Source organism: Sarcophilus harrisii, chromosome 1 (assembly GCF_902635505.1).
Source record: "Sarcophilus harrisii chromosome 1, mSarHar1.11, whole genome shotgun sequence".
NCBI classification, from domain to species: Eukaryota; Metazoa; Chordata; class Mammalia; order Dasyuromorphia; family Dasyuridae; genus Sarcophilus; species Sarcophilus harrisii.
The window spans coordinates 101,604,862-101,621,406 of NC_045426.1; the positions used below are offsets into that span (position 1 = coordinate 101,604,862).

The window sequence follows — 16,545 nt, forward strand, 5'->3', positions numbered from 1 at the left end:
GTGTGCCCAGGGTGAGGAAGCATGTGGACATCAAGAAGAAAGGAAAAATCCCAGATTTATGGAATATACTGTAATACTATTCTTACTAAATACATAAGAGTAGGGACCAAAAGAGTCTTGAAATTGGGACAGTTGCTGAAGAATACAACCCATGAGTGTGAATTTGGGGGAGGTACTCAAAAAGATTGCTACATGTGGTACATGAATATAAAGGAATATTATGATGCTGTTGATTCAGAAAAATCTAAATTGCAGAAAGACTGATATGAACTGAACAAAGAGAACAATTTATATGACTATCATAATTTAAATAATCTTTAAAAACTTGAGAATTCTGATCAATAAAGTGATCATTCATAGCTCAGAAAACTGATGATGAAGAATGTAAATAGATGATAAATTAGCGAGGCAGGAGACATGTTTCCAGGCATGGCTAATGTGAGGATATTTTGTGTCTGACTAAACTTTTTTTTTTAGGGAGGACTTTTTTTGGGGTATGGAGGGAGATTTGGTGGATAGTAACCATGATGTGAAAAGCAAAAATAAAAAAAAGTATCAATGAAACATTAAAAAGATACAGAAAAGGAAATTCAAAAGAACAAGAAGGGCAGTTTTACTATCATGTTATATTTATTAATACATACTTTAAAAACCCAAGCTGTACATATTGTAATTTCACACTTTTTTTGTGTTTTCTGTATACTTAAATGTTAATGTCTGTTGACATAAAAAATCCATAAAAAGTAAATTTACAATAAAAAAAACTTTATATTAAAGTATTTTCAGCTACAATGGCTTTGGCCCCTTTAAAGCAGATGGTGTGTCACAGACACATTCAGAAAACTTAGTTGTAAGATAAATTTTATTTTTCTACAGAAAAATTTAAGATTAAAACTCATGGGGAAAAATACTCTCAATATTTTTTTAATTTAAATTCTTAAGCAAGCAAGGAATAAAGATATTTGCAAGCTTTTTAGACTATTAAGTATGTCAGAAGGATTATACCTACTTCTCAGAACACGACAATCCCTTTCCAACTTTATGATTTTCCTTCTGAATTATAGAAGATTTTCCTAAAGTATCTCTATTAATGAAATAATTAGGACCGCTAGTAAAAGTTGATTGCAGCATCGCATTTCACCAGCAGGTAATCTATCTGAAAATTTTTTTTTTTTTACTGAGTATCAAGTTTTGAAAAGAAATTCACTATCTCATAAATTATATAAATTTAATATTTTCATTAATGAGATTAAGAAATCTCTATAAAAGAATCTCAAATCTTAAAATAGAGGAATCCAGAGAAAACATTAGACAGTTCAGTAGATTTAACTCCATAGATACCTTGAATATTTGTTTTGATAGTACAAAATGAAACCAACATCTAAAAGTTTTTATCAAGTAGCAATTTTTGACAGAATTGACAGACAATTTTTGACAGAACTGATTCAAAGTTCCTTTCAAAGTACCTTTACGAGACCTTTTGTTAACTACTGGTAATTTTGTGATGCTGCAAAGATAATAGGTTTGTTGTTTTTAGACTGCAAATTCACACAGACAGATTGTCTCCAATAAAAATAAAAATTAAAAAAAGTTACCTTTGGAGATAAATAGTGCTTGTAGTAGTATAACTGAAATAGCAGAAACACTGAACTTGTCAGAGTTAAAAGAGCCAAAATCACGTTTTTATTGATTTTACTCATTTGTCTTCAGGATTCAATGGGCTGTCATTGGAAAGTAATTCAATCTTTTTCATCATTTTCTATTAGTCGACAGTCTTGCTTTCTGTAAACAAAATAATATATCTAAAGAACATTTACATGAGATATTTTGCCTCTAATAACTAGCAATTGTCAATGAGGAAAGGATCTTTGACATGTGATAGAATTACTACTATCCTTAGACACTTCTTTCTTGCATAGAAGAATATGTGCTTATATTTTCCCTTTGACCTTTTGCTATATTTCAGTTGACTTCAAAGTTATATGAATGTAAAGACTGAAGACTTGCCCAAGTATGTGGATAGAAAACAGAATAAAAGTAACAAGAGATAAAGAAAAGGGAAGAATAATTGAAGGAATAGTCATAAAAAGGGTGCTTCCCTTACAAATATATACCCTCACCTATAAACATTGATATAATACCTAACCTTCCTATGGCACTAAAACAATTTCTTAATATTAAACATTTTCCTGACTTAACTCTTACTTATCACATCACCTCAAAATATTGCTAAGGAAAAAAACTGCCTGGAGATGGGGATGAACTGGAGACTAGGGAAAGGGCCTACATAGATTTTCAATCATACATCATTCATCAGATATTCTATTCCTGCTCCTGTTGCTTGGCTTCTTGGTATTCAAGGTAGCTCTTAAACTATAAGCTGCAAAGACGTTATTGATCTTCACTGGTATGTTTCTCTGCCTAGAAATGGGTCCTCAAATTTTGAAATAGGGGGCCAGTTCATTGTCTCTCAGACTGTTGGAGGGCCGGACTATAGTAAAAACAAAAACTTTGTTTTGTGGACCTTTAAATAAAGATACTTCATAGCCCTGGGTGAGGGGGATAAACGTCCTCAGTTGCTGCATCTGGCCCTCGGTGTAGTATGAGGACCCCTGCCCTACATCATTGAAATAATAGGTCAAATCCCTATTCCTAGCCTATGATTTCATTAGGGCACTCAGCAAATTATGAAGTGTAAACCTAAATATGTTATCAGCAAATGAAGAACCTGAGACTCGGGGTGGTTGTTATCCCTGTGAATAGAAAGAAGAGGCAGCAGACCAAAATCATTTTAATAAGCTCTTATGAATCATCTCTTACCCAAAATGCCCAAATAGTTATAAAAGTATAAATACTCATGGTATTCCTTGGTACTTTCAATTTTATCTTTAATACTCTATGAGATAGTGTAAGTATTATTATCCCCACTTTACAATCAGGAAAACAAAAGTTCAAATTGGCTTGGATCACAAACTAGTTAAAAGAGTATTAAAGCCAGGATTTGGTGCTAGATTTCCTAATCCTTGTTTAATTCCCATATTTCTATTTGTAATATAAGAAAAGTCACTTTTAGTTTGAGAATTCAAAGTATTTGCCAGTCAGAAAAAGAAGCAAAATTGAAATTCAAGCATACCGATTCCAAATATTTTTGGTATTCTACAACTGCCTCAGTATAAAATATGATCCCTTGCCTCAAGCAGTTTACCATCCAGTTGGAAATATAATAACACAAGACTATATAAGGATCAATGGCTTAAATAATAACAGTGCTACATTGTGTGACAAAAGAGAAAAGCTCTAGCAGTTTGGTGAAAAGTTCCACAAGATCTAATATGGCTTAAGTCAGGGCTGGATAGATAGTGAAGATTTAGGTCAATGGATAAGAAGGGAAGAATCTTCAGGAAAAAAAGCACAAAGATAGAGACCAGTATAGCATGTTCATGAGACAAATACTTGCTTACAAAGTATTTTCTTTATCATAAAGCTGCAAGATTCACCATTTCCAAATGGAAACTATGGTTCAGAAAAGTTCAAAATCTAGCAAGTGTCCTAGACAGGACCAGAATCTACGTCTCCTGACTCCAAATCCAGTGCTCTTTTCATTACACAAGTTAAGAAAGTACAGGCAAATAATGATATAAATTTGCTGTTATTTCTAAGCAACTATGGAAGCAGAAGATAAAAAGTAGAGCTAAATCTTATTAACAAAATACTAGAAAACAAATATCCAAGTACTTTAAATGTATATTTAATGCTTTAATGGAACCATGAGATTAACTGATTTGGGTATTACTGCTAGCAATACAGATTATAAACCATCCACAGCTCTTTGTGTAACTCTTGCCCATGTCCTTCTGTAAATGTTTCATCGAGAGTCACAAAAGAAGTGACTTTTTTCTTTTTTGGGGGGAGGGGGGAGGGGGGAGGGGATGGAGGTGGGGAATTATGCAGTCCCTAGGCAACAGGGTAGGATGGAAAGACTGCTGGATTTGAAATAAGAAATCTAAATTCCAATCTTGATTTTGCTGTTTCCATACAACCTTGGGCAAATCACTTATCCTCCCTTTAGGCCTTAGTTCTTCTTCTTAGTAAGATGAGGAGTTTGAAATAAATGACTTCTAAAAGATCTTGCTGCTCAAAATGTACAAATCTTCTTTGGAAGAGTTCTTGCTGGAGGAGATCCCTTAAGGCTAAGTTCTACTCTATTCTTTTTTTTTTTTTTAAATCAGCAAAAAGTATAGCAAGAACTTGTTTTGTCAGCACTTTTCTCCAATTATGAGTGTATAATAATCTTTAAAAGTTGTGCAAATCCTCTGTTTACATTCTTCTCCAACAACAGGTGAGTGGACATACTGTTGGAGGAACCATGTCAGTATTAACATCCCTCCTGTAAATGAAAGGAAAAAAAATGTTGTAGCTAAACAATTAAATGAGACAGGCTCTTGCCTTCAAGGAATTTTACTGTGGGCATTGGTAAGTAGAGCTTTTATTAAAAAAAAAAAAAAAGCTATCAAAAATCATTTACAAAAGTCTGCTACTCCCTTATCATTTTCCACCAGATATTAATACATATGTAGATTATTCTGATAAAGATCTGTAATGAGAAAATTAGTATTATTTGATACATCATTTATAAAATCTCAATTGTTATTAATCACTGGGGGGAAATTGATGTATAGTATTGATATTATGGTAGATTATTCTCAAGATCAATACCTTAAAAAATTACATCACCTCCAGGACAGATTTTCGCTGTATAAATTAGGTTTCATTTGCCTGTTCATATGACGACACCATCATTTCCCTTATATTGGTACTTTTTCATGGGAAATGTTCATTTATTAATATTTTCCCCTCTTCCAAGCTTCATAACAGAATCTTGAGGGAAGAGTACAGAATATACCATCAAAAGTTCATGAACTCTAGTGTCCATAATAGGTAACTAGTGTAGGAAAGTGAATATCTCTTTAAAAGGCTTGTAACAGACAAATGGTAGGACAAAAAATAGGTAGTATAATACCAACATCAATGTAGTTTTTGTTTTTCCATTTCCTATTTTTCAGCATTAATCAGTTGTTTAACTACGTTAACTTGAAGCTACTATTACTGAATGTTAGTTCTTCCCTCACCTTCAACATTATTTCAGAACTTCCCTCTATCAAAGCAATAATTTGACTAAATAAAGACTGCTAAAACACATTATATTTCATTTCTTATGTTCTCTTTAAGGGTTCACTTTATCTACTGTCTTCCAACTATATTCTTTAAAAAAAGTATTCATGACACGAAAGCATAAAGCTTTAATATCTTTTATTTCTTAAATCTGAACCATATTTTTTGTCTACCTCTCCAAATCGATCAAGGAAGAAAGTATAAATTAACATAAATTTTGTGAATCCTACTTTTAAGTTCTCTGGTGAATCTCTCGAGTTTTCCTCCTCTGAAACAAACAACTATTTGTTTCCACTTGGCTGAAATTGCTGTTACCAACAGCTTTCTCTCAGATTGCATACTTCTTGATCCCTCTGCAGTACCTGACACTATTGACCACTATCTATCTCTTTCTAACCATCTTGCGGGTTTTTTTCCTACCCAGGACTGTGACCAATTCTTGTTGGTCTCCTGTGTAGATTCATCATCCAGTCTTGATCTCTATTTGTGGGCATGTTCTAGAGTTTTATACTTTACCTATTTGTAAAGGGCAGAAACTCTTGAGTTGATGAACTGAGAGTCCCTGGAGCACTTAAGGCTAATTACTGATTGGACAATACTCTATAAGGATATGCTAAGAAAATGGCCCTTCCCACTATCTTGTACTGGATCCATAATTGGTGTATACAGAGAATTGTAGGAGGGACTAGGGGGGTGGAGTAAGAATAGGGAGGGTCACTTCTGGGTGGGAGATGAAAAAGGAAGGTCGTGGAGATTCTGCTTCTATCCAATCCAATTATCTAAAGACCAAGAATAAAGATCAAGGACTTTTGCTTATCCAGACTCCAGCTGATTCTAAGGTATCCAGGATGCTAACTTGGTCATCACATCTATTCTCCATTCTCAAAGGTCTCTCTCTCAGGAATTTTATTAGTTCCCATGAATTCAACTTTTGAGTTTGTGAAAAATGACTCTCAAATGTACACCTCCATCCCTCATCTATCTTAATCTACTCTCCAAACATCTATTGAGCATCCTGTAGTATCTCAAACTCATATCTAAAAGAGAGCCCATCTTTCGTTTCTTCCAAACACCCTTCTTAACCTCTCTATTTTTGTCAAAGGTACCACAATTCTTCTAGTCATCCAAATCTAGTCATTTTAAAATCATCCCTCATCTCCCAAACCTAATCAGTTGCCATCAGTTGTCCAATTCCTTAATTTTTTTTTATCTATCCTCTTCTCTACACAACCATCTTAATTTAGTACTTCATCACTTCTCATATAGCTGATTGCCTGCAATCACCTCCTAATGGTCTCCTGGCATCCAATCTCTAAGCTACCCTCCTATAGCTGCTTTCTTAAGCCCGGTGTGTACTAGCCCTACATAAATATCTATAAGCTAGAAAAGTTAAATCAATGAGACAAATAATTCAAAAAGTATCTTTATTAATATAAACATCAAAGAGCCTTCCTGATTCTCCCAAAAGCTACCACTTTCCTCTCAATCGGGATGGATTTCTTTGTTTCTTAATAAAAGCGCTACTTGCCACCGCCCGCAGTAACATTCCTTGAAGGCAAGAGCTTGTCTCATTTGACTGTTTAACTACAACATTTTTTCCTTTCATTTACAGTAGGAGTGTTCATACTGACAAGGTTCAGCTCCTCCAACTGTATGTCCACGCACCTGGTGGAGAGGGATGTAAACAGGGTTTGGAGCATCTTGAAATATTTTTAATTATTAAACACAAGGACAAAAAAGGGGTGTGTGTGTGTGTGTGCGCGCGCGCGTGTCTGTGTCCGTGTCTGTGGGGGGAGGGGAGGAAATGGAGAAGACACCCAACGTCTGCGCTGTTTCTTCAGGTGATACAGACGCCCCTTCCCTCCCCCCCCCCCCCCCCCCCCCCCCCGCCTCCCGGCGCTCGGCGGGTGAGTTACTAAAGGGGCGAAGAGAAGACGGGAACAAGGATAACAGAGGCCCCCGGAGGCAGAGCCCAGAGAGGGCCGAGGCCAGACAGCCCCAAGCGGGCCAGAAGCGCGCCGGAGGGGCCGGGCCTGCCCCGGGAGCCGCGAGGCGAGGGGTGGGAGGAGGAAGGGCCCGGAGATCCCGCCCCCCGCGCGCTGGGAGAGCCACGAAGGCCGGAGATCCCTGAGGACGCACAAGAGAGAAAAACGGGCGGCCCGGGCTCGGCGGGCCCGCGGCTCGGCGGCCGGCCCCGGGCTTACCTGCAGAGCGCGCCGGAGAGAGCCACGGCGGCAGCGGACGCGAACGCCGGCGCGGCAGTTTCGCTTTACGGCCCACGCCGCCGACGTTGGAAAGGGCTGCCGCCGCGCAGCGAGGGCCCGAGGGGGAAGCCCCGCCCCCCTGCCTGTGTCTCCGGAGAAAGATCTCAGGCTTCGGGAGCTGTCCAAACGGGGGCGTGTGGCCGGTGTCCCCGCCCTCCGGTAGCCTGTTTTCGCCACCGCTGGAGCCGCGTGTTTGTCCCGGGTCGGATGGAATCCGAGAGCTAGCGGAACTTTGAGTTCTCCTCCAGGTCCTACTCAAACCCGGCAGGGATAACAACGGCAAGGGAACTGGTCCGAGAGGAGCCCCCTTGGGAGACAGAAGGGACACAAAACGATGTTCCCAATTAAACACCTGCCCCCCCCCCCAAACAAACAAACAAACAAGAATAAGAAAGCCCCTTACTTTCCAGGAGTTTGTGCTCTGACGGGTGGGAAGATGATATAGATGTAAAAGGCATAGAAATAGATGTGAACACACATACCCCTTTGTGTGTGTATATAAATGTCTATCACAGGTAGATTTAAATTTTAATGAATTTCTTACATAACTCACTTTTCAACAATTCTGCCTTCTCTGCCCTACCTTCCATAAAACACTCCCTAGCAAAAAGTTAAACTGTTAAACAAAACAAACTCTGCATACCCTTTGATATAGTAGCGTCTCTCCTATGAAGAGATCATAAAAAGGGGGAAAGGACCCACATTTGCAAACATGTTTGTGGCAGCCTTGTTTGTAGTGGCAAGGAACTGGAAATTGAGTGGATGCCCATCAAGTGGGGAATGACTGAATAATATATGGCATATGACTGCTATGGAATATTATTGTTCTTTAAGAAACAATCAGCAGGATGATTTCAGAAAGGCCTGGAGAAACATGAACTGACAGTACATGAAGTGAGTAGAATCAGGAGGATATCGTATTCAGCAACAAGAAGACTGTAAAATGATCAATTCTGATGGACGTGATTCTTTTCAACAGTGAGGTGCTTTAGACTAGTTTCAATGGTCTTGTGATGGAGAGAGCTAACTACAGCCAGAGAGAGGACTGTGGGGATTGAGTATAGATCACAATATAACATTTTCACTGTTTTGTTTTCTAATTTTTTGATGATTTTTCTTGTGCAGTATGATAATTGTGGAAATGTATAGAAGAATTGCACATGTTAAACATATGTTGGATTATTTGTCATCTGGGTGGGATGGGGGAAGAAAGGGAGAAAAATTGGAAGGTAAGATTTTTCAAGGGTGAATGTTGAAAATTATCTATGCATGTTTTCAAAATAATGTTTTAATTTTAAAAAATTTTTAAAAAGATTAAGAGTGTAAGCATTCCACACCTTTTTGGTGTAAATTCAGGGAATAATAAATTTATGAGAAAAAAATTTAAATAAAATGCACTTTCATCTGGACCCTGAACACTAAATATTTTTGTGGCTTGAAAGTTAACACCATTGCTCTAGGTAATTGAGATTCACTAAAGGTTTTTGAGCAGGAGAAAGACCTGTGTTTTAGGAAGATGATTTTAACAGCAGAATGAAGGATGTATTGGAAGAGAGACTAGAAACATTAATCAGAAAGCTTTTATAGTATAAGAAACTGCCTCAGCTAGGATATTTCTGGCAGAATAGAAAGATCCAATGGTAGTAAAGAGAATCAGCAAGACATTACAATGAATTACAGTGGATAAAGAAGAGGAGTCAATGATGATTCCAAGGTTACGAATCTACAATGTTTTCAGAACATTTATATTTAGTAGGAAAACCAGAAAGAATGCAAAATAGAAAAGATATAAAGATGATAAAATCTTAAGTGATGATTCCAGAGGGCACAGTAAGAAAGGGAGGAAAGAGGAGAGGGCAGAGATCAAAGCATGGCAGGAATGAACTAGATGGAGATAAAACTGCAAGTAGAGATTAATAGGGAGAGTTTTAGCCAAGATGGGTAGCAACACTGAGTCACTAGGATACAGACAGCAGGAGGACCAAATTTGGAACTTTTCATGGTCTTCTGAGAATAAAGGGCAAATAATATCTTTTCATGATGTGCAAGTGGTTGGGTTGCATAACAAAAATAAGATTCTAGAGATAAATGGATGTTCTTGAGATATTTGTTGTTTGCCTTTGATTCCCAAAGAAGACCAATGACATCACAAGGATGATATTTTGACTTGTATGTGAATTGAAATTAGGCAGATGCAGAATCATCTGTTTCCCTCCTCCAGGCATTGGCAAGGCAAAAGTCAAGATGACCTGTGATTCCATTAGGAAGTATTTATGGGAAAACATAAGAACTGCACAAGAAGATGTGGAAAATCTATTATCTATATTGTGAAGAATGCATTTACTGTCTTTTCCTTAAAATAATCAGTAGCATCTATTTAAAACCATCAGTAAGCATCATATGTAATGGGGATAAACTGGAACCATTCCCAATAAGATCAGGAGTGAAACAAGATTAGAAGGGAAGCAATAAACTGGGAAAACATTTTTACAGTCAAAGGTTCTGATAAAGGAGAATTGACTCTAAATTTTAAGAAATCAAGTCATTCTCCAATTGATAAATGGTCAAAGGATATGAACAGACAATCCTCAGATGAAGAAATTGAAACTATTCTCATCCATATGAAAAGATGCTCCAAGTCATAATTAATCAGAGAAATGAAAATTAAGACAATTCTGAGATACCACTACACACCTGTCAGATTGGCTAGAACGATAGGGAAAGATAATGTGGAATGTTGGAGGGCATGTGGGAAAACTGGGACACTAATACATTGTTGGTGGAATTGTGAACACATCCAGCCATTCTGGAGAGCAATTTGGAACTATGCTCAAAAAATTATCAAACTGTGCATACCCTTTGATCCAGCAGTGTTACTACTGGGCTTATATCCCAAAGAGATACTAAAGAAGGGAAAGGGACCTGTATGTGCCAAAATGTTTGTGGCAGCCCTGTTTGTACTGGCCAGAAACTGGAAACTAAGTGGATGCCCATCAATTGGAGAATGGCTGAATAAATTGTGGTATATGAATATTATGGAATATTATTGTTCTGTAAGAAATGACCAGCAGATTTCAGATGATTTCAGAAAGGCCTGGAGAGACTTACATGAACTGATGCTGAGTGAAATGAGCAGGACCAGGAGATCATTATATACTTCAACAACAATATTATATGATGATCAATTCTGATGGATGTAGTCCTCTTCAACAATGAAGATGAACCAAATCAGTTCCAATAGAGCAATAATGAACTGAACCAGCTACACCCAGCAAAAGAACTCTGGGAGATGACTATGAACCACCACAATGAATTCCCAATCCCTCTATTTTTGTCCGTCTACATTTTTGATTTCCTTCACAGGCTAATTGCACACTATTTCAAAGTCCAATTCTTTTTGTACAGCAAAATAACTGTTTGGACATGTATACATATATTGTATTTAACTTAAACTTTAATATATTTAACATATATTGGTCAACCTGCCATCTGGGGGAAGGAGTGGGGGGAAGAAGGAGAAAAACTGGAACAAAAGGTTTTGCAAATGTCAATGCTGAAAAATTACCCATGCATATATCTTGTAAATAAAAAGCTATGATAATTACTATAGGCAAAAAAAAAAGTTTACTTAGGAAAAAACACATGTTCAGAAAATTTTCAGTATCAAGAATGTTTATTTCAGAAACTGAGGTGCAAACAATCATTAGTTAGAGTTATAGCAAAGCTAACAATATTGTTTCAAGATATTATACAATATTTTATTGAATTTCCTTCAAGCTACTTCATTATGGAGTAAAAATTACAAATATTATTTAAGATTAAGGCTTTAATTTGATGTCCCATAAAAAATCTTCCTGAAAGTTTTCAACTTCTTGAATGTTGCCAAGTTGACAAACATAGATATTACCCAGCAAGTTAAATGTGTTAGAAAATATTGTGCCAAAGTGAAGATATTTATTGAAATTAATGAAAGTAAATAAAGCTAGTGACATAGATTAGCAATGAATTTAAGAATTATGGAAGTGACCTCTAGAGATCACTTAGTCCACAATTCATTCTGGACAATATTGCCCATTTCTTAAATATCCTTAACAACAATACCTCCCATATGCTTGACACAGTGTAAATGCTAAATAATTGTTGAATGTAAAATAAATTTTCTAACCTATTCTTGAGTCTTAAAAGGACATTATTCATATTCCTTTCTTGTAAATGGGTATATTTTAGAGTTCTTGATAGGAAGCTATTTCTAAGGACAGCTGCACAATCATAAGCCTCACTCTCTCCTCCAGTCATAGGAGTCAAAGTATTTATGGGAGAACATAACAACTGCACAAGAAAATGTGTAAAATATATTATCTACATTACTGTGAAGAGTAAATTTACTTAGGGAAAAAAAACATGTCTTTAAGTAAGAATGAAAAATGTTACCTGAGGCTTTCTTGTGAAATTGTCACTCTTTTTAAAGTTAAAAGAGCCTCGTCTTCTAACTTTTATAGCCATTTTTTCTTGTCATTAGTTCTAAGCCTTCAAAATGGAAATCCAAGAATTATTGCCAAATTAAAATTATCTTAATTTTATATCAAAATGGAACCCAAACACAAAAACACAAAAATTGAGTTTCTGCCTTGTATCGTTGTTATTTATTCACATTATCTACACCATAGACTCTCTCTGGGGTAAAAACTAGGCTTTTTATCAGAGCACTTGATAATAAATATCTATTAATTGAATCAAAAAATAGAAAAAGAGGATGGAACGGGGAAAAGTTTTAGGACTGTAGAGGTGATTCGCTAAAATTTATGAAGTTTCTTGTAATTGTGCACCACTGGACAAAAAATGTTTAAATTGTAAAGTTGTTCATTTTAAAAAACAATCATTATGTTAGAATCTAAATGGGCTGGGAATCAGAAGACCTCAATTCTAATCTCAGCTTTACGAATTACTTGTAGTCTTATCTTGAATAAGTCACAAACTCTATAGGTTCTGGACTCCTCACCTAAAAATAATAACACTTCTGCCTAATCCCTAAGGTATGTGAAAAGAATTTTACTCTGCTAGATTAATATGAAAACTATATCATTTTAATAATAATGTAATTTTCCCTAGGAGCATTCCTTACAAATAAGGTGTTGAAAATACTGTAGTTAAAGCAGTGAGCATACAAGAAGATTGTTCAGTGGATAGAAAAGTCAGGATAGTGAAAGTCAGGAAAGAACTCGGTTCAAAGCCTATCTCAGTTATAAGCTTTGGAACTCTGGAATCCTCTCAATTTCAGTTTCCTCATCTGTAAAAAGAGAATTATAGAACTTACCTAATAAGGTTGTGTAAAAACACTGCCAGTTGTAAGGGGAAAAAAATGAAATCTCTCCTGCCCTCAAGATGCTTACATTCTAGGTGAATCATAGAAATAAAATGTGAAAATTTATGTTTACTTGGTAGCCACATCCATTATTTCATTGGGGCTGAAAAACAACTCCATCAGTAAGTGCTATTACCATTAATATAATTTTTATATATATGTATAGGTGAATATGTAATATATGCAAATATAATTTAGCTGTCATAGGAAACTGAAGATGAGAAAAGTATACTTATATAAAGAAGGTAAATGACATAAGTCTTTGATCTAAGCATCAAACCAGTATTTGTAAGCTGATCTTCCCAACTCCAGCTCTGAAATATGTATCTACTACATAGTAGTGGATGCAAGTAACAGGAGATGGAAGATCAATTTTCAGCAACAGTTCTCCACTTTCACTGGAATATAGAATAGGTAAAGGGAAGTAATGTGAAAATAAGGCAAGAATGGTAGTTTGAAGCCAGACTGTGGAGGACCTTAATAGCTAGGCTAAGGAGTTCATATTTTATCTTGGAGATTTGAAAAGTCAAAGGTTCTTGAAGAGGAAAATTACATAGATCTGTGCATTGATCTTAGGAAGATTCTTTTGCCAAATTGTTAGAGAGGGGAAAAACCAGAAGAATTAGGAAGCTAGTATTTTAAGAAAAGAAGGGTTGAGTACTTGAATTAATGCAGTTGACTATGAGTTGAAAGGAGGTCTGTAATGTTAAATCTGAGATGCCAATAAATTATCAAAACAATGAGACTCATTACCCATACACAAACCAGTTATTGGTTTTCAAGTAGACTATCACTAAAAGATTCAAGATTGTGTATGAAGTTTCCAAATATGGACACAGAACATTCTACTTATGTAATATTTTGATGAGCATCATGTTAAATGCTGTCCATCAGAGATAGGTAAGAACACTAGCTATGACTTCAGCATATAATGACTTTGGAAAAAGCAAATGTTCAATAATAGCTAGTGTATGTTAAGAGGACTTTAAGATTTACAAAGTGCTTTCTATCCGTTAACACATTTAATCCTCAAAACATCCCTAAGAGATAGGTGCTATTATCCCCATTTTACAGATGAGGAAATTGAGGCTGAGAAAGTAACTTGCCATTGTTTATATAACTTAAAAGTGTTTGAGGAAGGCTTTGAACTCAAAGATTTTTTTGACTTTCAAATCCAGTAGCCTATTCACTGTGCCATTTAGCTGCCTCAGAATCTGAGCTGTCCAAAGCAACGGTGAAGCCATTAGAATGGATAAAGATTATTTGCAATGTCCAAAGCTAGACTATAATTAGGTGAACCAGTGTGTTAACTTAATTGTATTAAACCAACCAACTTTAACTTATTTGTACTTGGATTTCTTGAGAAGGAAGTTTATGATGAATAACTATGAAAAACATTATAAGCTACGGAAGTTGAATGAAACTCAGCAACTTGAGCTTCAGTCTTTAGAGAGCACACTACTGTTGAGACAATAACAGAATTTAGAATTCTGCAATAATATATTGGCTTGTAATTGATTCCACATACTTATCAGGAAACAGTTGGTGTTATAAAAGGCATTTTGCATTTTGGCTATGGAAATTCAAATAACTGGAAATCTGTCAACACAGTTATGATCTATGATACATTTCACTGGCACAAAATGGCAATAAATATCCCTAAGAAGTGAAAGACTAGTACCCAATGTGTTAAAGTGTTGGAGAGCAGCTCCTGTAGTGAGATGAAGGATATGACAACATACAGGAGTCAGGCGGAGAAGTCCTGTATACGGACTCTTGGAAGTTTATTGATCAGAGACATATACCCCAAATGTTCATAGGTTTGATGCAAAGTACACTCTTTTAAAATTCCTATAGCCTAATAAAATCTACTGTGATGTAAATGATTAAATCCTTAAGCCCTGGATCTTGGTCACTTAGAGATATAAGTAACTGAGATCTGCATCAGAGTAAAGTTTATTATACCATTGTCTCAGGTATCTTTCTCCCAAATACCTTTAGTCTCTTTGTGGACATTCTTTCCTGTTCTAAATTCAAAGGTTTAGCTTTTAATCCAAAGAGTAGTGTTTGCATTTTGCTCCAGTCATTAGATTATTAATTTATCATATTAACAAGCAGTCTCTGCTATTTCAGTAAGGGAGTTTTAGTGAGCCAAGTTACTGTAAGACTCAAAACGTGGAATGGAGTCTTACCTCCTGGCCCTCAACATTAAAAAATAATCCTACTCACTTGGATTGCATACTTGGGAGATTATAAATATCAACAAAACATTGGAGCTTTGTGTGTAGCCTTTTTTACTTTTGAGAGATAAAAAATATACTAGAACACTATACCGGAAATCATTGACCATTTTTCCTTGTAAGTACAAACATCCCAATCAGGACCCAAAAAGCTAAGTAACTATGGTAGGGGGCAAGTGTTTGTTTATATATGGCTTCCCTGACAGGATCCATTCTGACAAAGGTAGAAATTTTGAAGCAAACAACCTAAGATGTGTTGGCTATATAAATAAAAACTAATGCAGCTGAAATTGGAAGATAATTGGGAAATTAAAAGAACAAAATCTTTGTGGAAAATTTCTCTATTAAAGGTCTTATTTAAGATATATAGGAAACTTAAACAAATTTTTAAGAGTCATTTCCCACTTGAAAATTGTCAAAGGAAAATTGTCAATAGCAATTTAGAGAAAACATCTAAACAATCAATAGTGATTAAAGAATGCTCTAAATCACTGTCAGAGAAATACAAATAACTTTTTGAATTACAACTCTGCAAATTACAAATTTGAAGAATGACTTCACATCCATCATATTAAATTGCAAAGCTGACACATAAGGAACACGGTACATGCTGCATGAAAGGGCTGTAGGAAAACAGGTGTATCAATTCACTATTGGTGGAACTGTGAAAATCAATTTGGAATTATGCTTCAAAACCTAGTAAATCATTAACACCCCTTGACCAAGAGATGGCATCGTTAGTCTATCCCTTAAAGAGATCAAAGAAAAGGAAAAAGGATCCATATATGCAAAAATATTTATAGCGCTCTTTTCATGGGGGAAAAGAATTGAAAGGTATGGGGCTACCCATCACTTGGTAAATAACTGAACAACTTAGGAAATATACATGCGATGAATACTATTATGTTGTAAGAAATGATAGTGGAGATGATTTCAGGGAAAAAATGAGCAGACTTATGTGAACTGACACTAAGGGAAGTAAGCAAAATCAAAAGAACAATTTGTATAATAACAATATTATACAGAGAAGCAATTTTAAGACTTAGGGATCCTGGCCAACACAATGATCAACCATAACTATAGAGGATTCTTAATGAAACATGCTCTCTACTTTAGTAGAGAATTGGTGGACTTATTAAATATCAACTGAGGTAAGCATACACATATATACATATAATATATAAATAAGAGTAATGAATTTTTTTTCTTGACTATGTTTGAGTGTGAGAATGTGTATGTGTGCATGCACATGTACTTTCTTAATGGAGGGTGAGAGATAGGAATGAAATAATTCAGAGCACAAAATTTCATTTTTAAAAAAATATTGGCTTTGGCAAGAATCTGATTCTAGAATCATACCTGGCCATCCTCAGGGAAACCCACAGCCTGTTTTAATCTCATAATACTAAATATGTTGGGAGATTTTGAGGTTTAAGCAAAAGGCTCAGTGGAGTCAACATGTGGAGTTTTCAATGGTTTAGAATCTCAGAAGGTGCAATAAACTTAT

At 35.8% G+C, this 16,545-nt stretch overlaps 1 protein-coding gene across 8 annotated transcripts in view; it reads right to left on the reverse strand.

Moving 5' to 3' along the window:
* Nucleotides 1–16,545, reverse strand: part of FKTN (fukutin) — a 64,471-nt gene that overhangs the window by 46,600 nt on the left and 1,326 nt on the right. For 2 of the 8 annotated variants that reach the window (XM_031961404.1, XM_031961391.1), the window contains exons 1-2: nucleotides 7,377–7,450; nucleotides 1,596–1,782 (exon numbers count right to left, since the gene is read on the reverse strand). The exons of 2 other annotated variants lie outside the window; for them this stretch is intronic. In XM_031961404.1, coding sequence (XP_031817264.1) covers nucleotides 1,596–1,700 — 105 coding nt within the window. In that variant the 5' untranslated portion in view covers nucleotides 1,701–1,782; nucleotides 7,377–7,450. Of the gene's footprint in view, nucleotides 1–1,595; nucleotides 1,783–4,040; nucleotides 4,388–7,376; nucleotides 7,641–16,545 lie in introns of those variants that run through there. 4 more of the 8 variants (XM_031961416.1, XM_031961411.1, XM_031961399.1 and 1 more) reach the window with 3 other exon arrangements.